Source organism: Brienomyrus brachyistius, chromosome 16 (genome assembly GCF_023856365.1).
Source record: "Brienomyrus brachyistius isolate T26 chromosome 16, BBRACH_0.4, whole genome shotgun sequence".
In the NCBI taxonomy this organism is placed as follows: domain Eukaryota; kingdom Metazoa; phylum Chordata; class Actinopteri; order Osteoglossiformes; family Mormyridae; genus Brienomyrus; species Brienomyrus brachyistius.
Genome location: NC_064548.1, coordinates 17692999 through 17709953, shown reverse-complemented (window position 1 = coordinate 17709953; position 16955 = coordinate 17692999). Strand labels below are relative to the sequence as shown.

At 43.0% G+C, this 16955-nt stretch overlaps 1 protein-coding gene across 1 annotated transcript; it reads left to right on the top strand.

The window, feature by feature from the left end:
• Positions 1–6317: 6317 nt before the first annotated feature.
• On the top strand, positions 6318–12258 carry LOC125710134 (endoplasmic reticulum membrane adapter protein XK-like). The gene is made up of 3 exons (XM_048979468.1): positions 6318–6789; positions 8021–8283; positions 9242–12258. Exons 1-3 carry the CDS (start codon positions 6545–6547, stop codon positions 10042–10044), a joined length of 1311 nt encoding a protein of 436 aa, XP_048835425.1. The 5' UTR covers positions 6318–6544; the 3' UTR covers positions 10045–12258.
• The last annotated feature ends 4697 nt before the right edge of the window (positions 12259–16955 follow it).

The window sequence follows — 16955 nt, the reverse complement described above, 5'->3', positions numbered from 1 at the left end:
AGCTGGGGAGGCACAGGTGCTGCAGGAATGGAGGCGCTTATTAGCAGTAAGCAGGACATTAATAGGAAGAGGTGTCGACTCAGAGAGGTTTTGGGCTTGGTGGATTGAGAGAGATGTAAGTTTCTTAGTCAGCCGAGTCTGGGGGTGTTTTTTCCCCCTGAGTGGTCAGTCATGGGTCCTTTGTTGCTGGTCATTAGAGTTGGAAGGCGACGGCCTCTTCAGGATGGACATCCTCCTGGGTGTCTGTTATCAAGGGAAGAGAAAATGCCAGTGGGAGGCTCACAGCGCACTTCCTCGGCTCTACAGATGATGTGGATTTTTAAGCCGTGCTGAGGCAGACAGACTGCCCTGATTTCTGCAGCGAGTAGTACCTGCCAGCCCGGTATTGTTGGCATTCATGGCGGGTGGCTCTGTGGCTGTCTCTGGGACAGATGATTGCTGTCCGGTGGTATAATTACAAATGTCATTCACTGGGCTCGGTGGATCACAGTGTGCCCAGTGAATGGCACAGTGCTGTTCCATACCTTTATCTTTCCACAGGAGTTTGAATCTCACTCCTTTGTGTGTGAGGTTGCACATCCTTCCCGTGATGCAAAAAGTGATTTCCTCCTGTGCTCAGAAAACAATTAGGTGAATTAGCATCACTGCAATGCCCATAGTGCGTGATTATGTGTGACTTTAGATAGACTTGCATTTCATGCAGGTGTTCCACTGCCCTGTGCTTGTGAAGGTAGGTTCCAGGCACTCGGTGTCCCTGCCCAGGACAAGCAACTGGAAGGTTTTAACCCTTTAACCTTCAGAGTCAGCAATATGGACAAATTCTCATCTTCATCCTGCTCATGGAACTACAAGAAGCGAAATCTAGTGTTAACGTTCACCGGACAGTGCAGTAAAAAGTGAGAAGCACAATCACATAACTGCCAGAATTATGATGTTTCTTGAAATCAGACACAAACTCTGTTTTGGGTGAAAACTTCAGCTGTATCCCCAATTTATAAATTTTACATATACATTCTTTTTTGCTTGCCAAATAATGGAAAAACATTGCATTTATTTTCATTCTGTTCAAACCCACAAAGCTTTTCCATTTCAGACAGCTTGACGTGCTAGAAAAACAATTCTGAATATGCCCCTTGGTATCATATCAGTACCGTTCCCTGAATGACAAGGGGAAAACTATTGGATTATGACTAGATGTAACTCTTACGCATTGTGCCTTCAGCTGTCCATAAACAGCCTTTGAACAGAGACCAGTGGTGTGTGTCAGAAATCCAGGGGTCAGACATTGCAGCGAAAACATTCACATTTTAAGTGAAGCTTTATAATGCTGTTCCAGGTCCATCTGAGGTACCCTCTCTAGTATTTACTGTTAGATCGTTTTTTTCATGTCATAATTTTGTAATTTACTCTAAATTTAATCGAATCAGCCATAACATTAGAATCACCTGCCTATTAATATTGTGTAGGTCTCCCTCCTGCCCCCAAACCAGCTCTGACCTGTTGAGGCATGGACTCCACATGACCTCTGAAGGTGTCCTGTGGTATCTGGCACCAAGACATTAGCAGCAGACCCTTTAAGTCCTGTAATTTGTGAGATGGGGCCTCCATGGATCAGACCTGTTTGCCCAGCACATCCCACAGATGTTCGATCGGATTGAAATTTGGAGGATAATTCAATACCCTGAACTCTTTTTCATATTCTTCAAACTATTCCTGAACAAATTTTTCAATGTGGCAGGACGCATTATCCTACTGAAAGAGGCCACTGGGGAATACTGTTGCCATGAAGGGGAGTACTTGGTCTGCAGCATTGTTTATGTAGGTGGTACATGTCAAAGTAACATCCACACGCAGGCCAGGACCCCAGGTTTCCCAGTAGAACATTGCCTGGAAAGTCACACTGCCTCTGTTGGCTTGCATTCTTCCCATAGTCCCTCCTATGACCATCTCCTCCCCAGGTAAACAATGGATACACACCTGGCCGTCCACATGATATAAAAGATAAACATGACCGATGAGACCAGACCACCTTCTTCCATTGTTCCTTGGCCCAGTTCTGACGCTTATATGCCCATTGCATCCTTGACAGGTGCCATTGCAACGAGTTAATCAATGATATTCACTTCACCTGTCAGTGATGTGTTAAGTCCAATTAGTGTATTTTAAAGAATCAGGTTAATACATGAATAATTCTACTTTCTTTACATTAATATATTGACAGCACGTTATTTTTAATAACTTTTCTTTAATAATAATGCAAATTTTATTGATGTTTTTAGAACTATTTGGTATCTTATTTTTTGATAAAAATAGCAGTTTAGTATGTTATTTCTGAAAAATAAATTACACGTTTTTTTTTTTATTATTATTTAATGGATGCTCAGTGTTACACCAGAACTGAGCAGAAACAGGCAGCTCTCAGACACACCACTTGGGTCAGCGGGGTCCTTATCACAATGGCATGCTGGGACACTATAAAACTCATTCTGAGATGAAAACTATTTCTGGCTCATGCGCCACACTTTCACTTTGGGATTTCTTTGCTTCAGCAACGCAGAGACCATATTTTCCAAATCCCCTTCTGCCAAAGCAATACGGGCGTTAGATATTGATCAAAAACTTGATTTTCTTAAAAATAAATACATTTTATTACTTAAAAAATACAGTATAAGTCAAATTTAAATAAATTACATGCATGTTAATGGGAGTGCAAGCATATTTCCTTTGAATATCTATCTGAGTATTTGGAGAATAGTGAATAAAATGTGAACATTTAATACCGTAAACAGATTCTTAAAATAAGTGCAGGAAAAAGTTTCCACCAGTGATTTGCAAATTATAATTAGTACACTTCAATTGGCATATAACTGAAGACAACAATTCAGTGTTTGTCCACCTAAGTCCTCTGTACTTTCATTACTACATGACCTAATTCCCAGCCGGAGGGAAGAGCACCAATAACCCCATTTCAGGAGTTTCCTGTCCCTGAGTATGAAGCTGTACATGCGCGCGCGCACACACACACACACACACACACACACACACACACACACACACACACACACACACACACACTATGCCCAATTTAGAGACGCCAACTTGTTTTTAGTAGCAACTCATGCAACCTGTGTAAAATCCTTACTGACAAACAACTCTTTTACTATGTAACAACAGTCCTACCCAATAAGCCATGTAGAGCTTTCCTTAAAACTGATTGGTCAGATTGAAGTTCACATTCATTAATCGCATGCATTATAATTTATCTAGGTTTTAATAAACCAGATCTATATATAAGACACTCGGCACAGATCATCTTAATATGGCCTTTATATACTTAACATTTTACTTTATATAAAAATTCTTACAGCTGGATTAATTGCAGCCACACAGGAAAAAGCCAAGTGTTCATGTAAATATACACGTCATGTTTACTCTCTTGCAGAAACTTAGCCAAGCCGCTAAATGTTAAGACTCACTCAAGGCAAATAGTCAAAGTTAGAATGTCAGTATTCGGCTTTGTTAATAATAAGAAAAAATATAGGGAGTCTGCTGAGCATTTCAGGGCATGAGGAAAAACGGTAGCGTCTGAAGGTTCGAGTTCCCCATCTCTCCACCTTCTCTTCGTCAAGGAGACTCTTTCAGCAGCTGAAAAGTACTTTTATCAAAATGCACCAGATTACATTATATCAAGGAATGGAAGACGTGCACAGCAGTGAGTTTCTGACTCATTTCCTCAACGGTTACGGTCACAAACAATGGCACACTTTAAAACATGACTTATAAGAATGCACTTGCACGTAAACAGCACTGAAAAAGATCCCCAATGAACAGTGAATAGTAATTAAATGTAAATGTGAAGGACTCTTCAAATCCCAGCCCTCCATCTCTGTGCTACATTCTGCCTTTTTTTCCTTACAGCTCAGATCTTAAACAAATGGGCTGGACTGAGGTATTGACTGATTCTGAGGAAAGAAAATCTGATATTAACATTTATTTTTAATTTCTACACTGAACTAAAATGTACAAATTATATTCATTTGCTTTTCGAATTACAGCATTTGTCTGAATTGTTAATTCAAATTGGAGCCTAATTCTAAGTCAGGCGTAATTATTTAAGAGCCTTGTTGCTCTTATATAAAACAGGAAAGTATTCCAGAAAGAGAATCGAACGGAATGGAATATTAAAGCATGCATTGTTGCGGGGCATGGCGCGGGCGGGAAAAGGTGGTGAAGATCTACTTACGGCTCAGAGACAACAAGGGGGTTTATTAGAGAACACACTTGGGTAAACTACAAAACAAATGGACCACGAAGGGGCAGAACCAAACAGGAGAAAATAATTGACAGGACCATACATACACCAGCTAAAGGAACCAGGCAATGACTGGCAACGGGCAGAATACGACACACAGAGTATCTTCTCACAATGAGCAACTGAGGAAAAGAACACAGGCAGGCACTAAAACACAAACACACAAGCAGGCTATCGAGGGGGCAGGTGTGGCATATAAAGCAAGAACAACCAATCAGCAGAGACAATAGGCAAGACAATTAACAAGTACTGGCACAGGAAAACAGGCAACAGGTGGAACTAATAACACAGACAATCACTGAACTAAGAACAGACAAATTAGAAAACAATCTGACACTAGGAAACTAAAGCAAAGAATAATTTCAAAATCATGAAGGCACACGACACATACGGAAACAACACAAGGAGAGCAAACCGCAGGAAGGAACTTAAACTGCAGAACAAGACTATCCATCCATCCATTTTCCAAACCGCTTATCCTACTGGGTCGCGGGGGGTCCGGAGCCTATCCCGGAAGCAATGGGCATGAGGCTGGGAACAACCCAGGTGGGGGGCCAGCCCATCACAGGGCACACTCACACACCATTCACTCTCACATGCATTCCTACGGGCAATTTAGCAAGTCCAATTAGCCTCAGCATGTTTTTTTTGGACTGTGGGGGGAAACCGGAGTACCTGGAGGAAACCCCACGACGACATGGGGAGAACATACAAACTCCACACACATGTGACCCAGGCGGAGATTCAAACCCAGGTCCCAGAGGTGTGAGGCAACAGTGCTAACCACTGCACCACCATGCCGCCCCGGAACAAGACTAATACTATAAATATTTAAAAAACAACAAAAACTCAAATAAGCAAAACAAAAACGGGTGAGGCTAGTTTTAAACCAGCCTCAAACCCACAACCAGCCAGTTCTGTCCCTGAATTGCATACTCAGCCCACTGAGCTACACAGCAGTTCAGGGAGCAGGAAAGATACACGGGGATTTACTACTAAGACAGAAGATGGAACGGGATGGCCAGCACCACCTGCTGGCCAAATGAGGACTGAACATACAGGACAGAGAGCGGGAAAGACAGGATGACCAGCAGTGCCTACTGGCCAAAGGGGAACAGACTTTGCCCAGGGTGATTTTGGTTCACAAATAGCTGGTGGTTTGTTATGGGAGTGGTTGGGATCTACTTAATCCAAACAGGGATAAAAGTGAGCCATTTTATTATCCTCTCTGCTGCTGATCTGTTTGGGGAGGTGAACCCAAAACTATTATCCTAGACAGGATTTCACCATAACTGGGGAAAAAAATCAGGAGAGCTGACCATTGTAAATGACCTTCTGAACACAACACTCTGTTCTAACAGGACACAGACAACCAGAGACCTGTCTGGTAGGCGCAGCCCCCTAGAACAAGGCAGGGTGCTGCCTATGTTAGGGCAAGCAGGAAGATCTCTGACCAGGTAGATAACCAGCGCTAATCTACGGTGTGCAAATTCTAGTCGGGACGTGCCAAAGGGTGGCCAAAATGATCCTGTAGCAGTCAATTCAAAACAATCAGTTACTGAAGAGGAACCAGGGACTGAGCAGAATTTATATAGCCTTTACATTTTTTTTTTATATTTTTTTTCTCATTTTTAAATTTTAAGATTAATTTTAAGAACATTTTGTTATATTTTCGTGACCGCTCATAAGTCTCCTCCAAGACACACAGGGACACACAACCCGTGATACACGAAGGACGGGTTGCACATCCATCACAGGCACGTCCACCATGTTCGGGCTGTAGAGGAATCCATACAAATACGGGGAGATCAGGCTCACTCTGATATCACATTTTGTGCAATTTGTCTTAAAAAAAGAGCAGGTAAAATTAACAGCTGACCGATTTGCTTTGAAGATACGCCTACCAAATCTTTAAAATCACCGTTGCTACGAATATAACTTAAATAAAAGTATGTTCTCTACAATGTTTTTAATGTATTAAATTAAACTACATAGCGTACTGGTGGACACCGGTTATAGTCCTCATATCATTCATCAGCATTGCGCCAACTAGAGTCAGTGTGACAGCACAGCTTTTAGGCTGAAAACAATCTGCTCCATAAGGCAGCGCGATCCGCCGCACGTCGGCGGAGGACCACTCCATTGCCGGGCGCCTCCTCCACCCCCGAGCAATGGCAGTGAGTGTGATGTGAAGAAAAGGAAGGGGCAAACACAACAAATGGATGTGTGAGGATGAGATTACCCAGCTCAATTTTTGTGTCCGTCTCTCTGTTCACCGCCGAGACTACGGCAGCTTTATATCTTAGCAGCACGTACCGATCTGCGGGGGACCAAATCTGGCAGGGGCTCACGCTGCTCTTCACACTCGTCCCGTCCGTGCTGGTACAGCTTACCCTCACCTTCATCCACAGGGATCTCAGCAAAGATAAACCTCTTGTGCTGCTGCTCCACATCCTGCAGCTAGGACCGATTGTCAGGTGTGCTATGCTCGCAGAACCTGCATCCTTTTGCATGCTACACGAATGCATGTCATTTACATGCGTAATTTTGCGAGCGCTCCGGTCTCAGTCAAGGTATGTTTATGTTTTGATGTTTGTAACCGGTTGATCGTCGCTGATTTGTAGCGCTTCGAACGGGGAAATTATTTTTTTCGATTCGGATTTGGACGAATTTTCTGACATAAATGAAAAAGGGAAATTACATCGCTGTACTTTTGTAATGGACATAACTTAGTCACAGATCGGTCGCTCCTCTAGCCAAACATTAGTTATTAACGCAAGACGCCACTCACTTGCTTCGATTTGTGTTTACAGCAGGCCAGCCTGCTGATGGATCAGGCTTAGGGCGGGTCCGTGCAGCGGTCAGTTTCATCCTGCGAGCCTTGATGCCATACGCGGCGCCGACCGATCTGCCAAATAAAGCAACAATCATAGTCTTTAAATTGTAACTATAAATAAAATAATACTCATTTTTGTTGGGTAAAATATGTAAACAGACAAGTGGAATACTCAGGAAAGATGTGTCCTACTTAATCAATAAAGATGATGCATAATACATAAGACAAGTAGGCCTTAATAATAGTCTCTTTTCTATAAGTGCTTGTCCATTAGTGGGTTGAGTGTGTGCAGCGCATATGCCAGGAAGCTTAGGGTAGGACCACACTCTGGAAAGGAAGCCCATCACACAGCACATATACTCACAGACTGGACACGTAGTAAGAGACGTAACCCAAAATGCTGCCTCTGTGTTTCTGCCTGGTTTTCCTGGCATTCTGTGTGCACTGCAATCACAATGATTTTAGAACAGTGTTGAATCTTGAAGCCTGGTTCTGTAATGCCCTGGAATCAGTAGTCTATAATGTCATATGATGTTATATGATTGTATATGATTTTATAATGAATACTGCTTGCTTTGTGTTGTCTGGGTAATGATGATTAGCTAGATTGCTGCCTAGTATGATAGCTTATAGGATAATTACAGGAGCCCTCGACCAACATGGGGTTAGGGTGATAAGGAGACACTTATATCTGAGGGGTGCAAGGCTACTTAGGGTGGGGTGGGAAGAAGAGATGGGACTGGAGGGATTGGAGTCTCACTAATTAAGCACTTAAGCCTTAAGTACTTTTCCTCATCTCTGCTGTCTCCAAAGACCCAGGATTTGATAACAAAATATCAGAGTGTAACACGTGTGGCTTGTGTCTGTGTCAGGTGTCTGGAGGCTTTCTGCATCTACGGCAGCATCGGGAAGATCGAGGAGCCGTACGTGAGCATCACCAGGAAGAAGCAGATGCCCAAAAATGGCCTAGCAGAGGAGGTGGAGAAGCAGGTGGGCCAGGCTGAGGGGAAGCTGGTGGCCCATCGCGCTGCCTTCGCCCGAACCTCCGTCATCCAGGCCTTCCTGGGCTCCGCCCCTCAGCTGACCCTGCAGCTCTACATCTGTGTGCTGCAGCGGAGGGTGTCCATCGGCAGAGGTAGCCTGCACGCACCAGCTGGACCAGTGTGCCTTTGATTGTTTTTTTAATAGTTCAGTGTAATCCAGTTCAGGCAACACCAATGAGTTCACCACCTGGTAAATTCATCACCCAGTGGGGCTAAGAGAAGGTGCACTGCAAATTCCAGCCACTGATACCGTTTTAGATAATAGAAATCAATCTGACAAGCTGTAGATGAGCTACACGATGATCATACTCTGTAGGTATTAAGCATCTTATCATTAAAACCCTTTCTGCCAACATTACTATGAAAATTTATGTCCTATCTCAGTAAATTAAGGATGTGTAACCATTGTTAAAGACATAATTCATTTGAAGAGTCCATCCATAAGATGTTTGATTACTGAGTATAGATACTCGACTGTATACTACTAAACATAACACAGCCCCAGTACAGTAATCTGGGTGTCTGTGAAGCTGATTCATGGTAGAACACATAGTGCAAGTCCAACAAGTGATAAAGATCGTTAGTGTGCATTTTCACCTGCAGAGTTCTCAAAGAAAAGCAAGTGTTATTTAAATCAACACCACATTTTTTTCTTCTAAATGCTGCATTTCTTTATGCTGAAAAACTGTATTCAGCTGCTTATTTATAACAGACTCCCCGTCACATACCAGCATCAAAATATCCCGTTAGCTCAGTCTTCACAGCAAGATAAATTTGTACTTGGCTGACTGCTGTGTTAAGAAGTTATTTTTGAAATGCATCTCGAAGGACATCTCAAGTTTTCGAAATGCCGTATTTTCCAGTGTTTTTTTTTTTTTGACGCATTTGCTTTAAATGAAGTGAGAACCTGTTTGAAACTACAACACACTTATTTTCATTTCAAGAGTATGAGAAAGAACTGGATTGACCTCTTTGTTCACAGTAATGTAGTTGCTGTGGTCTCAGATACTTTCTGTCTTCATCTGGTGTGTTTTGCTTTGTTCCTCCCAGGTACGCTGATGGTGATCTCACTCCTGTCTATAGTGTACGGCGCTTTACGCTGCAACATCCTAGCCATTAAAATCAAGTACGACGACTACGAGGTGAACGTGAAACCTCTGGCCTACCTCTGTATATTCCTCTGGAGGAGTTTCGAGATTGCGACCAGGGTGGTGGTCTTGGTTCTCTTCAGCTCTGTCCTTCAGATCTGGATCCTGCCTGTGATCCTCCTCAACTTCTTTACCTTCTTCTCCTACCCTTGGATCCTGTTCTGGATGAGCAGGTCTCCTTTCCCCGAGAACATTGAGAAGACGTTTACACGAGTGGGCACCACCATGGTGCTGTGCCTGCTCACCTTCCTGTACGCCGGCATTAACATGTTCTGCTGGTCGGCAGTTCAGCTGAAACTCAACGACCCAGACCTGATCAACAAGTCCCAGAACTGGAACCGCATGGCAGTATACTACATGCTGCGCTTTGTGGAGAACGCCACCCTCATTCTTCTGTGGTATGTCTTTCAGACTGACTTCTACAGGTTCATCAGTGGTGCCCTGCTGGTCCTGGAGCTGCTCATCGGCTATGCCATTGCCATCTTCTTCATGCTGGTCTTCTACCAGTTTTGCCACCCTTGCAAGAAACTCTTCTCCTCCAGCATCACTCATGGCCTCTGGGAATGGTCCGGTGTTCTCTGCCTCTTGTGCAGGTCACGCTTAGATGCAGGACAATGTGAAAAGGCAGTTCTGGAGTCACCCAGAGCTATAGACAAGGACACCTTGAACGATGCAGCAGTTCCTGAGAGTGGAACCCTCGATTAAAGCTTGTCACTCTTACTTATGCTGGTCTCACAATGTCAGTATTGCACTCAGCTCATGAAAATGGTCTGTGCCCAATATGTGTGCGCAGAATATTACTTTGTGGATATACAGCAGTGTTTCCTAATCCGGTCTTCGTAGACTCACAGCCGGTCCATGTTTTTGCTCCCTCAGCTCCCTGCCAGGCCGGGAGCAAAAACGTGGACTGGCTGTGAGCCCACGAGAACGGGATTGGGGAAACACTGGTATTGAAATTGCACATCCCACCTCGATATGTCAGTTCCCACACTTGTGGCTATATAATGCTAGCGATACTGTGTCTCGATAAACATTCGGTTTTATGGCAGTTTACCTGTGGTGTGGCATTAATTAAGCATGTAACTTGGCCAAAACTATACGAGTAGTAAAAAGAGCCAAAAGCCATCTTTTCAAAATAATCACAATAATCTTTATCTATAAATATAATATGGTATAATGTATGCTGGAAATACAACAAACAACAAATGAGTTCAAGGGCTGTTGTATTGGTTTATAATTGCGATATACTAGGAACCATTTGTTATTTTTCTGTTCGTTTATTATGGTTTTCCTAGTCTCACAGGCAATATAGCTATACTGCTTGTATTTACACGTATATATACATATAAATATATATCAAATGGAGAGTGCATTCATCCATACAAAATCTCATAATGAGGCAGTCCAGGCCAAGAAGCCCAGGGCAGAATGCAGGGTGCCTTCTGGGTGGGCGGTGTGACATGTCTTGTGTAAACATCTCGCATAATGATCTTAAGCTGACGTGCAAGGGCAGGCTAGGGGCCAGAGCCATCTGAGAATAACAGCATGATTCATTTCTTCATTCACACAACCCTTTATTTGAAGGTGCTGGTCGCTCCTTGTCAGCAAGGCAACTCAGCATAGTGAGCATGCAATTTACAATTGAAACTCTGAGAGATGTTGATTGTACCAGTACAAAATTGCACCTAGACCTAGTATTAACACTTAGATTATTTTTCACACTACAGACTGTAGATGGAATAATGTGTATAAGATTGTGTATGAGAATTTATGTTTAAAATCTCCTGCACAAAAGAGGGGTAAAACGTAGTTATCTGAAAGATTATGAGATTATTATTGTGCAATACAGTAATTAACATCTGAATTCCTTACCCCTTGATCCTGAAACTCCGTAACTGATCCTCTTAACAGGTGCAATCATTTGACAAAAATCCAAGTTTTGCACAGTTTCGTCTGAATTTCGATATAGTTACATTATTTGTGCTTAAGATGTGTGGCTGTTTTATAATGTTTTCTGGAATTGAGCATGGAAAAACTCCCGTTACATGTTTAGCATGGAGAATTGCACATCACCTATTGTTTTCAAAGCTGGAACATTTAAGCCAAGGTAATTTAGTGCTGTTATTCTGTTTGTGGAGGATTGCGTTAGTTAAGTTTTGCAACAGATTTGCATGAGACAGGAAGCATTGCATTTCAGAAAGTCTGTATATTGTACAGTAATGACAATGATGTTGCCAAAAAGTCAGTCATTAAATCTCCACATTGTATCATGTATTGTATCATAAATATTAATATCCAACATGTATATTAATATGTTTATTTTTTTTATTTTGCTGTAAATTTCATATACCTTATATATCAAATACCAGATTATGTGCATGTTAATGCAATGAAATACAAGTATATATTTATGACAATAATACTTTTTCAAGTATTTGCTGTTCAACTGCAGAACAAATGTTTGCAGATGTTTGGCAGTTTTTCATGTGTCTGCATTATTTGTTTATAAAGGTGTGTTACTGGTATTCCCTTTCAAGGACACCCTGACGGTCTTCTTTGCCTTAGACTCCACATTTGTGTATTTTATTCACCTCTAGATGCCAAAGAAATCTATGCAATAGTTTCAGTTCTCGCCAATACCATAGTGTTACATTTTAGACCTTTCAGGTGCCTGGATTCCTCTTGTGTGGTGACAGACCATGGAAAGATTTTCAGTTAAGGCACACTGGTTCAAGTATTGCAGATGTCTGTGATGTGCAGTCTTCTCCACATCCATGTGGATTTGAAGATAGATCCGAAATACTTTTGAGTCTTACAGCTCTGAGCATTATTCTGTTTCCGCTGTTTAATATAGGCTACGAGACGTAATGTGTAAGATTCATTTTTCATTTATAATATATTGTCATTCTGACTATTTATTTCGGCTTATAATTTGCTGTGATTTTCTGGGGTGAAAGTTTTGCCTTAAGACAAAATTGCTAATAAACTGTAACTTGAAATTACTGGGTTTTCATTTGGATATTATTATTATTATTATTATTGTTATTATATAGTAGTAGTAATAATAATGTTGTTGTTTTTCATTTCACTGTCTTCTTTCAGCATGAAAGATTCACCTTTTTATAACTAAAGTTGTTTATGCAAACAATAATTATACATGTATTTAATTATACAATTAGTTAATATATGCGATGGGCTGGCCCCCCATCCTGGGTTGTTCCCTTCCTCTTGCCCATTGCTTCCGGGATAGGCTCCGGACCCCCCGCGACCCAGTAGGATAAGCGGTTTGGAAAGTGGATGGATGGATGGAATTAATTAATATCGAACACTAAATATGATTAAGTCCATAGGCGATTTTACCGGGGGTGCAATTGCACCCCCTACTGGTCAGAAGAAAATGCAACATGAAAATTTAATTATATTTGAAAATATGGCTTGTGTTAGCCATATCAATGTCTAATCATTTATTATAAAAGTTATTATTATTATTATTATTTACGAATTTACTTATCAGAATGAATGACTGGTTGGGCTCTATCACCTTACTCCAGGGGGAGAAAAGCCTATTATCGCATATTCAGCTGCTATATTTGCCTTCGTTGAATGATTATGATGATTTAATATGGCACCCTCGGGATTTATAAAAGTAAGTAAAAAGGATGGAAACTCCATCCGGTTTATGTGGACTGCCGCTGTTCCCCTGAAACCCAGTGCACCCAGTTTTTCCGAGTATATTCCATATTTTCATGGAAGGGATACACTTACAATAGGATAAATAGGAAATACACGTGTCGAGGGCACTTTTGTTTCAGTGATTTTGACAAAAACCAGAACAGACACAGAATTACCTTTGTTTGCTGACGTGTGGAATGTAATTATTAACATCTAAACAAATAGGCTGAATTGCATGAATCTTGATGACCGACATCCGGGATTCTCCGTTCTCGGATTTAACTGCGTGACTTAAAACAGGAGAACATCATGTTGGATATAAGTGCGTGTGACTGTTTCTGTTTAAATGGGCGATTGGAGGCAATCGCATTTTAGTCATGTGAAGCATATCCCAGCTAACATTTAACGTTGGCCCAACGTTGGTAGAACGTCGGACATAACGTCGGCCCAACGTCATTAGCAGACGTTGGCCGGACGTGCATCTGCACATCGGGTTTACGTCAACTCAACGTCTGCAGCGAACGTCAAATGCACGTTGTCCCAACGTGCAGTAGACCAAGTAGTGATAAGCAAATCACTTCCAAATCACTTCCAAATCACTTCCTCGTCCCCTTCCCGGCCCCTGCCTCGCTCCCTCGCCAGGCCTCCTCGGCCCCTCCGGGGTCCCCTCCGACTCCGGCCTCCCGGCTGGCTGCGGCCCCTCCGGCCACCTCCCATCGCCCGCTGGGGCTCCCTCGGGCTCCCCTTTATTCCCCCTCCTTGTCTCCCTGGCCCCTGCCTCGCTCCCTCGCCAGGCCTCCTCGGCCCTTCTGGGGTCCCCTCCGACTCCGGCCTCCCGGCTGGCTGCGGCCCCTCCGGCCACCTCCCATCGCCCGCTGGGGCTCCCTCGGGCTCCCCTTTATTCCCCCTCCTTGTCTCCCTGCGCTCCTGCCTTTGTCCGTCCTGTCTCTGCCCCCCCTCGCTTTGTTCCGCCCTGCTTTGCTCCTTGTTCCCCAGTGTTCCCTCCTTTCACTCCTGGCCCGTTTGTTCCGCCTGTTCCCTCTATGTCTCCTTTCCTTATCTGTCTGTCTGCCTTCCCTGTCCTTTGTCACGTCCTGTCCTGGCTTATGCCCCTGTGCCAGTTCTGTCTGTCCGTCCTGTTCCCTCTGCCTCATTGATGGTTTTTCTTGTTTTTCAGGTCCCGGTTCCCTCGTCTCGTCCGTCGCCTCCCCTGGGGCACGCCCAGAGTGCGTGCCTTTAGGGGGGGGGGGGGGGGGGGTTCTGTCACGCCCAGCTCGTACGATCCTCGTGTGTGCCACGCCCCCCTGATTACCCACGTGTTCTTTCCCGATTGTACCCAGCTGTGTCCGATTATTTTCAATCAGTCCTGTGTATTTCAGTCCGTGTCTTACCTGAGTCCTTTGTCTGTCATTGATGTAAGTTAGCGTCCCATGTTTCCTGCACCCCGTCCTTTAATTAAACTCCCATTTTGCCCCGTATTCGCCTGTTCGCCTTTTCCTTGCTCGCCTGCCCGACGATCGCCGCTTCCCGCAATCATCACACAATGGCCCTACACTGCTATTATTACTCTGGCAACCAAGGGATTTGATATCTCATCCTACTGGGTATGGGCTCTAATCCCTACACCCCTGAGCTATACAGTGACTTAACAATTAAGCATAATGTGCTGTATAGGCACTTTTAAAAGGCTGCACCAGTGGTGGGATTGCAGTGCAGGAATTGTCCCCTGCAGAGGAGCCTCCCTTAATTAAGTAAAAAGTAAGTATATATAGCCATAAGTAAAGGAAGGCAGATTGGGGACTGGCAGCTACAGCTCCATTGAGGAGGCTGCACCACAGTTATACTGAAAGAGACCTATGAAATCTTGCGGGAAACATTGCAGTAATTCATGTTTTCCAGTGACCAGAGATAAAGCCACATGTTCAGACCCTCAAAAGTGACACTGGATTAAGATGAACCAGCTGCTGTAAGCATCATTAGTGCTTGCCTACAATGCCCAAAACAAGATTTCTTAGAAAACTGTTTGGTTGCTCTGTGCTTTAATTTTCAAAGCAACAATCTTTAACTACCTCGTTTTCCAGCAGCTGTTGCTCGCTAAACAGCCACGACCCGCATCTGTCCTCCCACTGTGTTCTATTGCACACTGTAGTTAATGTAACACTTCTTTTATTCATTGTTGGTTGTTCTTTCCTTTTTATATTGCATTGTCGTGTCTCGTATTGGATGGCTCTTTCTGTCCTGTCCCCCGATGCAACTGTCTCCTCCCCTGCAACTGTGGCACAAGAGTTTCACTGTGTGACAATAAAAGTAGTTGCTAGGGTGGGGGGGGATCATTGTACGTTCCGTAACTGGGCACAATATTTCATTTTGCCATGTAGAATGTCCCATGTTGTACAGGATGTGTGGCAATGCTGATGCTTGCAGGTTAGGTCAACGTGTACATTTAGGATGAAAAATGATTTTCTGTTCACAAAATCTTCATGTTGCACTAAAGGTGCCTTGAAGGGCATGTGGGTACAGTCCACGGCACATCTGACATTATAATGACATAAGAATCTAAATATCAGAAGTTAAGGTGCATTTATGTTTTAAGTGCAATAATTCATTTAATCAGATTGCCTACTATTGCAAATAAATGCTTTTTGATTGTTTTGACAGATATTCAGCCAAGAAACTTGATGGACTTGTTTAACAATAGCTTAAGGGCATTAAAATCCTTTCTTATGGCAGCAAAGGCAATAGATTTGCAGAAGCGCTTTGTGTGAAGAAATGTGGTGCTAAAAATAATACAAGTACATATATCAGCCCTAAAAACAGTGGCCGACAACGGCAAGTCACATGCGGAGTATACAGTCTTAGTAATTTGATGCGTAACTTTCCTTGCCTAATGAACCTATATTACAATGTAAGTTACTGATTTGTGATTGAATACTTTAATAGGTTTTTAACTATCTCTCAAAACTCCTTGATTAAGCACCACCCCCCCCCCCCCCCCCATCCCCCCCATCTTCGAGATCGCCATTTCTGGCGAAGTGTATGGCTGCGGTTATTTTAATGGCCAGGATCAAGCAGAAATAGGCATGCACGTCAGGATAAGGCCTGAGAACGCTAAGACGGACCAGAATCCGAGGTTTCTGCTAAAATATCCTGAAACTTAGCCAGCTAACCCAGATATCTACGCGCAGACAGTGCAGCCCCGGTCACTCTTACCCCTCCCTGATATACAGCATTTGGTGTATTGTGCATAAATATATTAAGTGCGTAGGGATTTTAAATAAAGAGATGGTAATTCAGCACATTCCTTGATCTGCGAGGAACTGACAACATCAAAAAGGTACTTTGGGTGGTAGAAACCTTGTACGTATTCAGAGAAAGAGGAAGAGGCGAAAGGATTAGGAAAAGTCTGATACTCCCTCTGCTGGCAGCAGGTGATATTTTTCTGCGGAAAGCCGAGTCGATGTTGATCCACTTACAGAGAGGAAGCATCAGTGACGGTATTAATTGTATGGACGCTTTTCGGTGTTGCTGTATTTTGCATCACGACATACAAATCTGAGTTCATGCTGAATAGATATATGAATAAAATAAAGAATAAAAAATAAAATTCACCTGAATACATTGCAAAGAGTTTATAGGGGAATGCTGACTGCGAGGTACATGGAGCTGTCCAGTTCCACTGGTGTTGAGCCATGGCGTGCTGAACCATGCAGTTATACTGTATAAATGAGCAATGCAGCTTTTTATAGAAGAAAACCAAATGATGTATTTGGCAAAATGAGTCATGTCCTTGACTAGAGCTTACAACAGGCACAGCGACATGTAATAAAATTGTGAGTTTGAACCCTTCCTATTCATGAGCTTGCTGGACATCCCATGAAATTCACTTCTGGCTTTGGGCCCAAACATTGGTCTTTAATTACTGTAAATTTGGTTTAAAACGGGTC

Bases quoted from the DNA above. Each gene is read 5' to 3' on its own strand.
- LOC125710134 (XM_048979468.1), top strand. From the start codon at position 6,545: ATGAGATTACCCAGCTCAATTTTTGTGTCCGTCTCTCTGTTCACCGCC. The intron at 6,790-8,020 runs GTGTGCTATGCT...TGTCTGTGTCAG, and splicing joins CAGCTAGGACCGATTGTCAG to GTGTCTGGAGGCTTTCTGCA. The intron at 8,284-9,241 runs GTAGCCTGCACG...TGTTCCTCCCAG, and splicing joins GAGGGTGTCCATCGGCAGAG to GTACGCTGATGGTGATCTCA.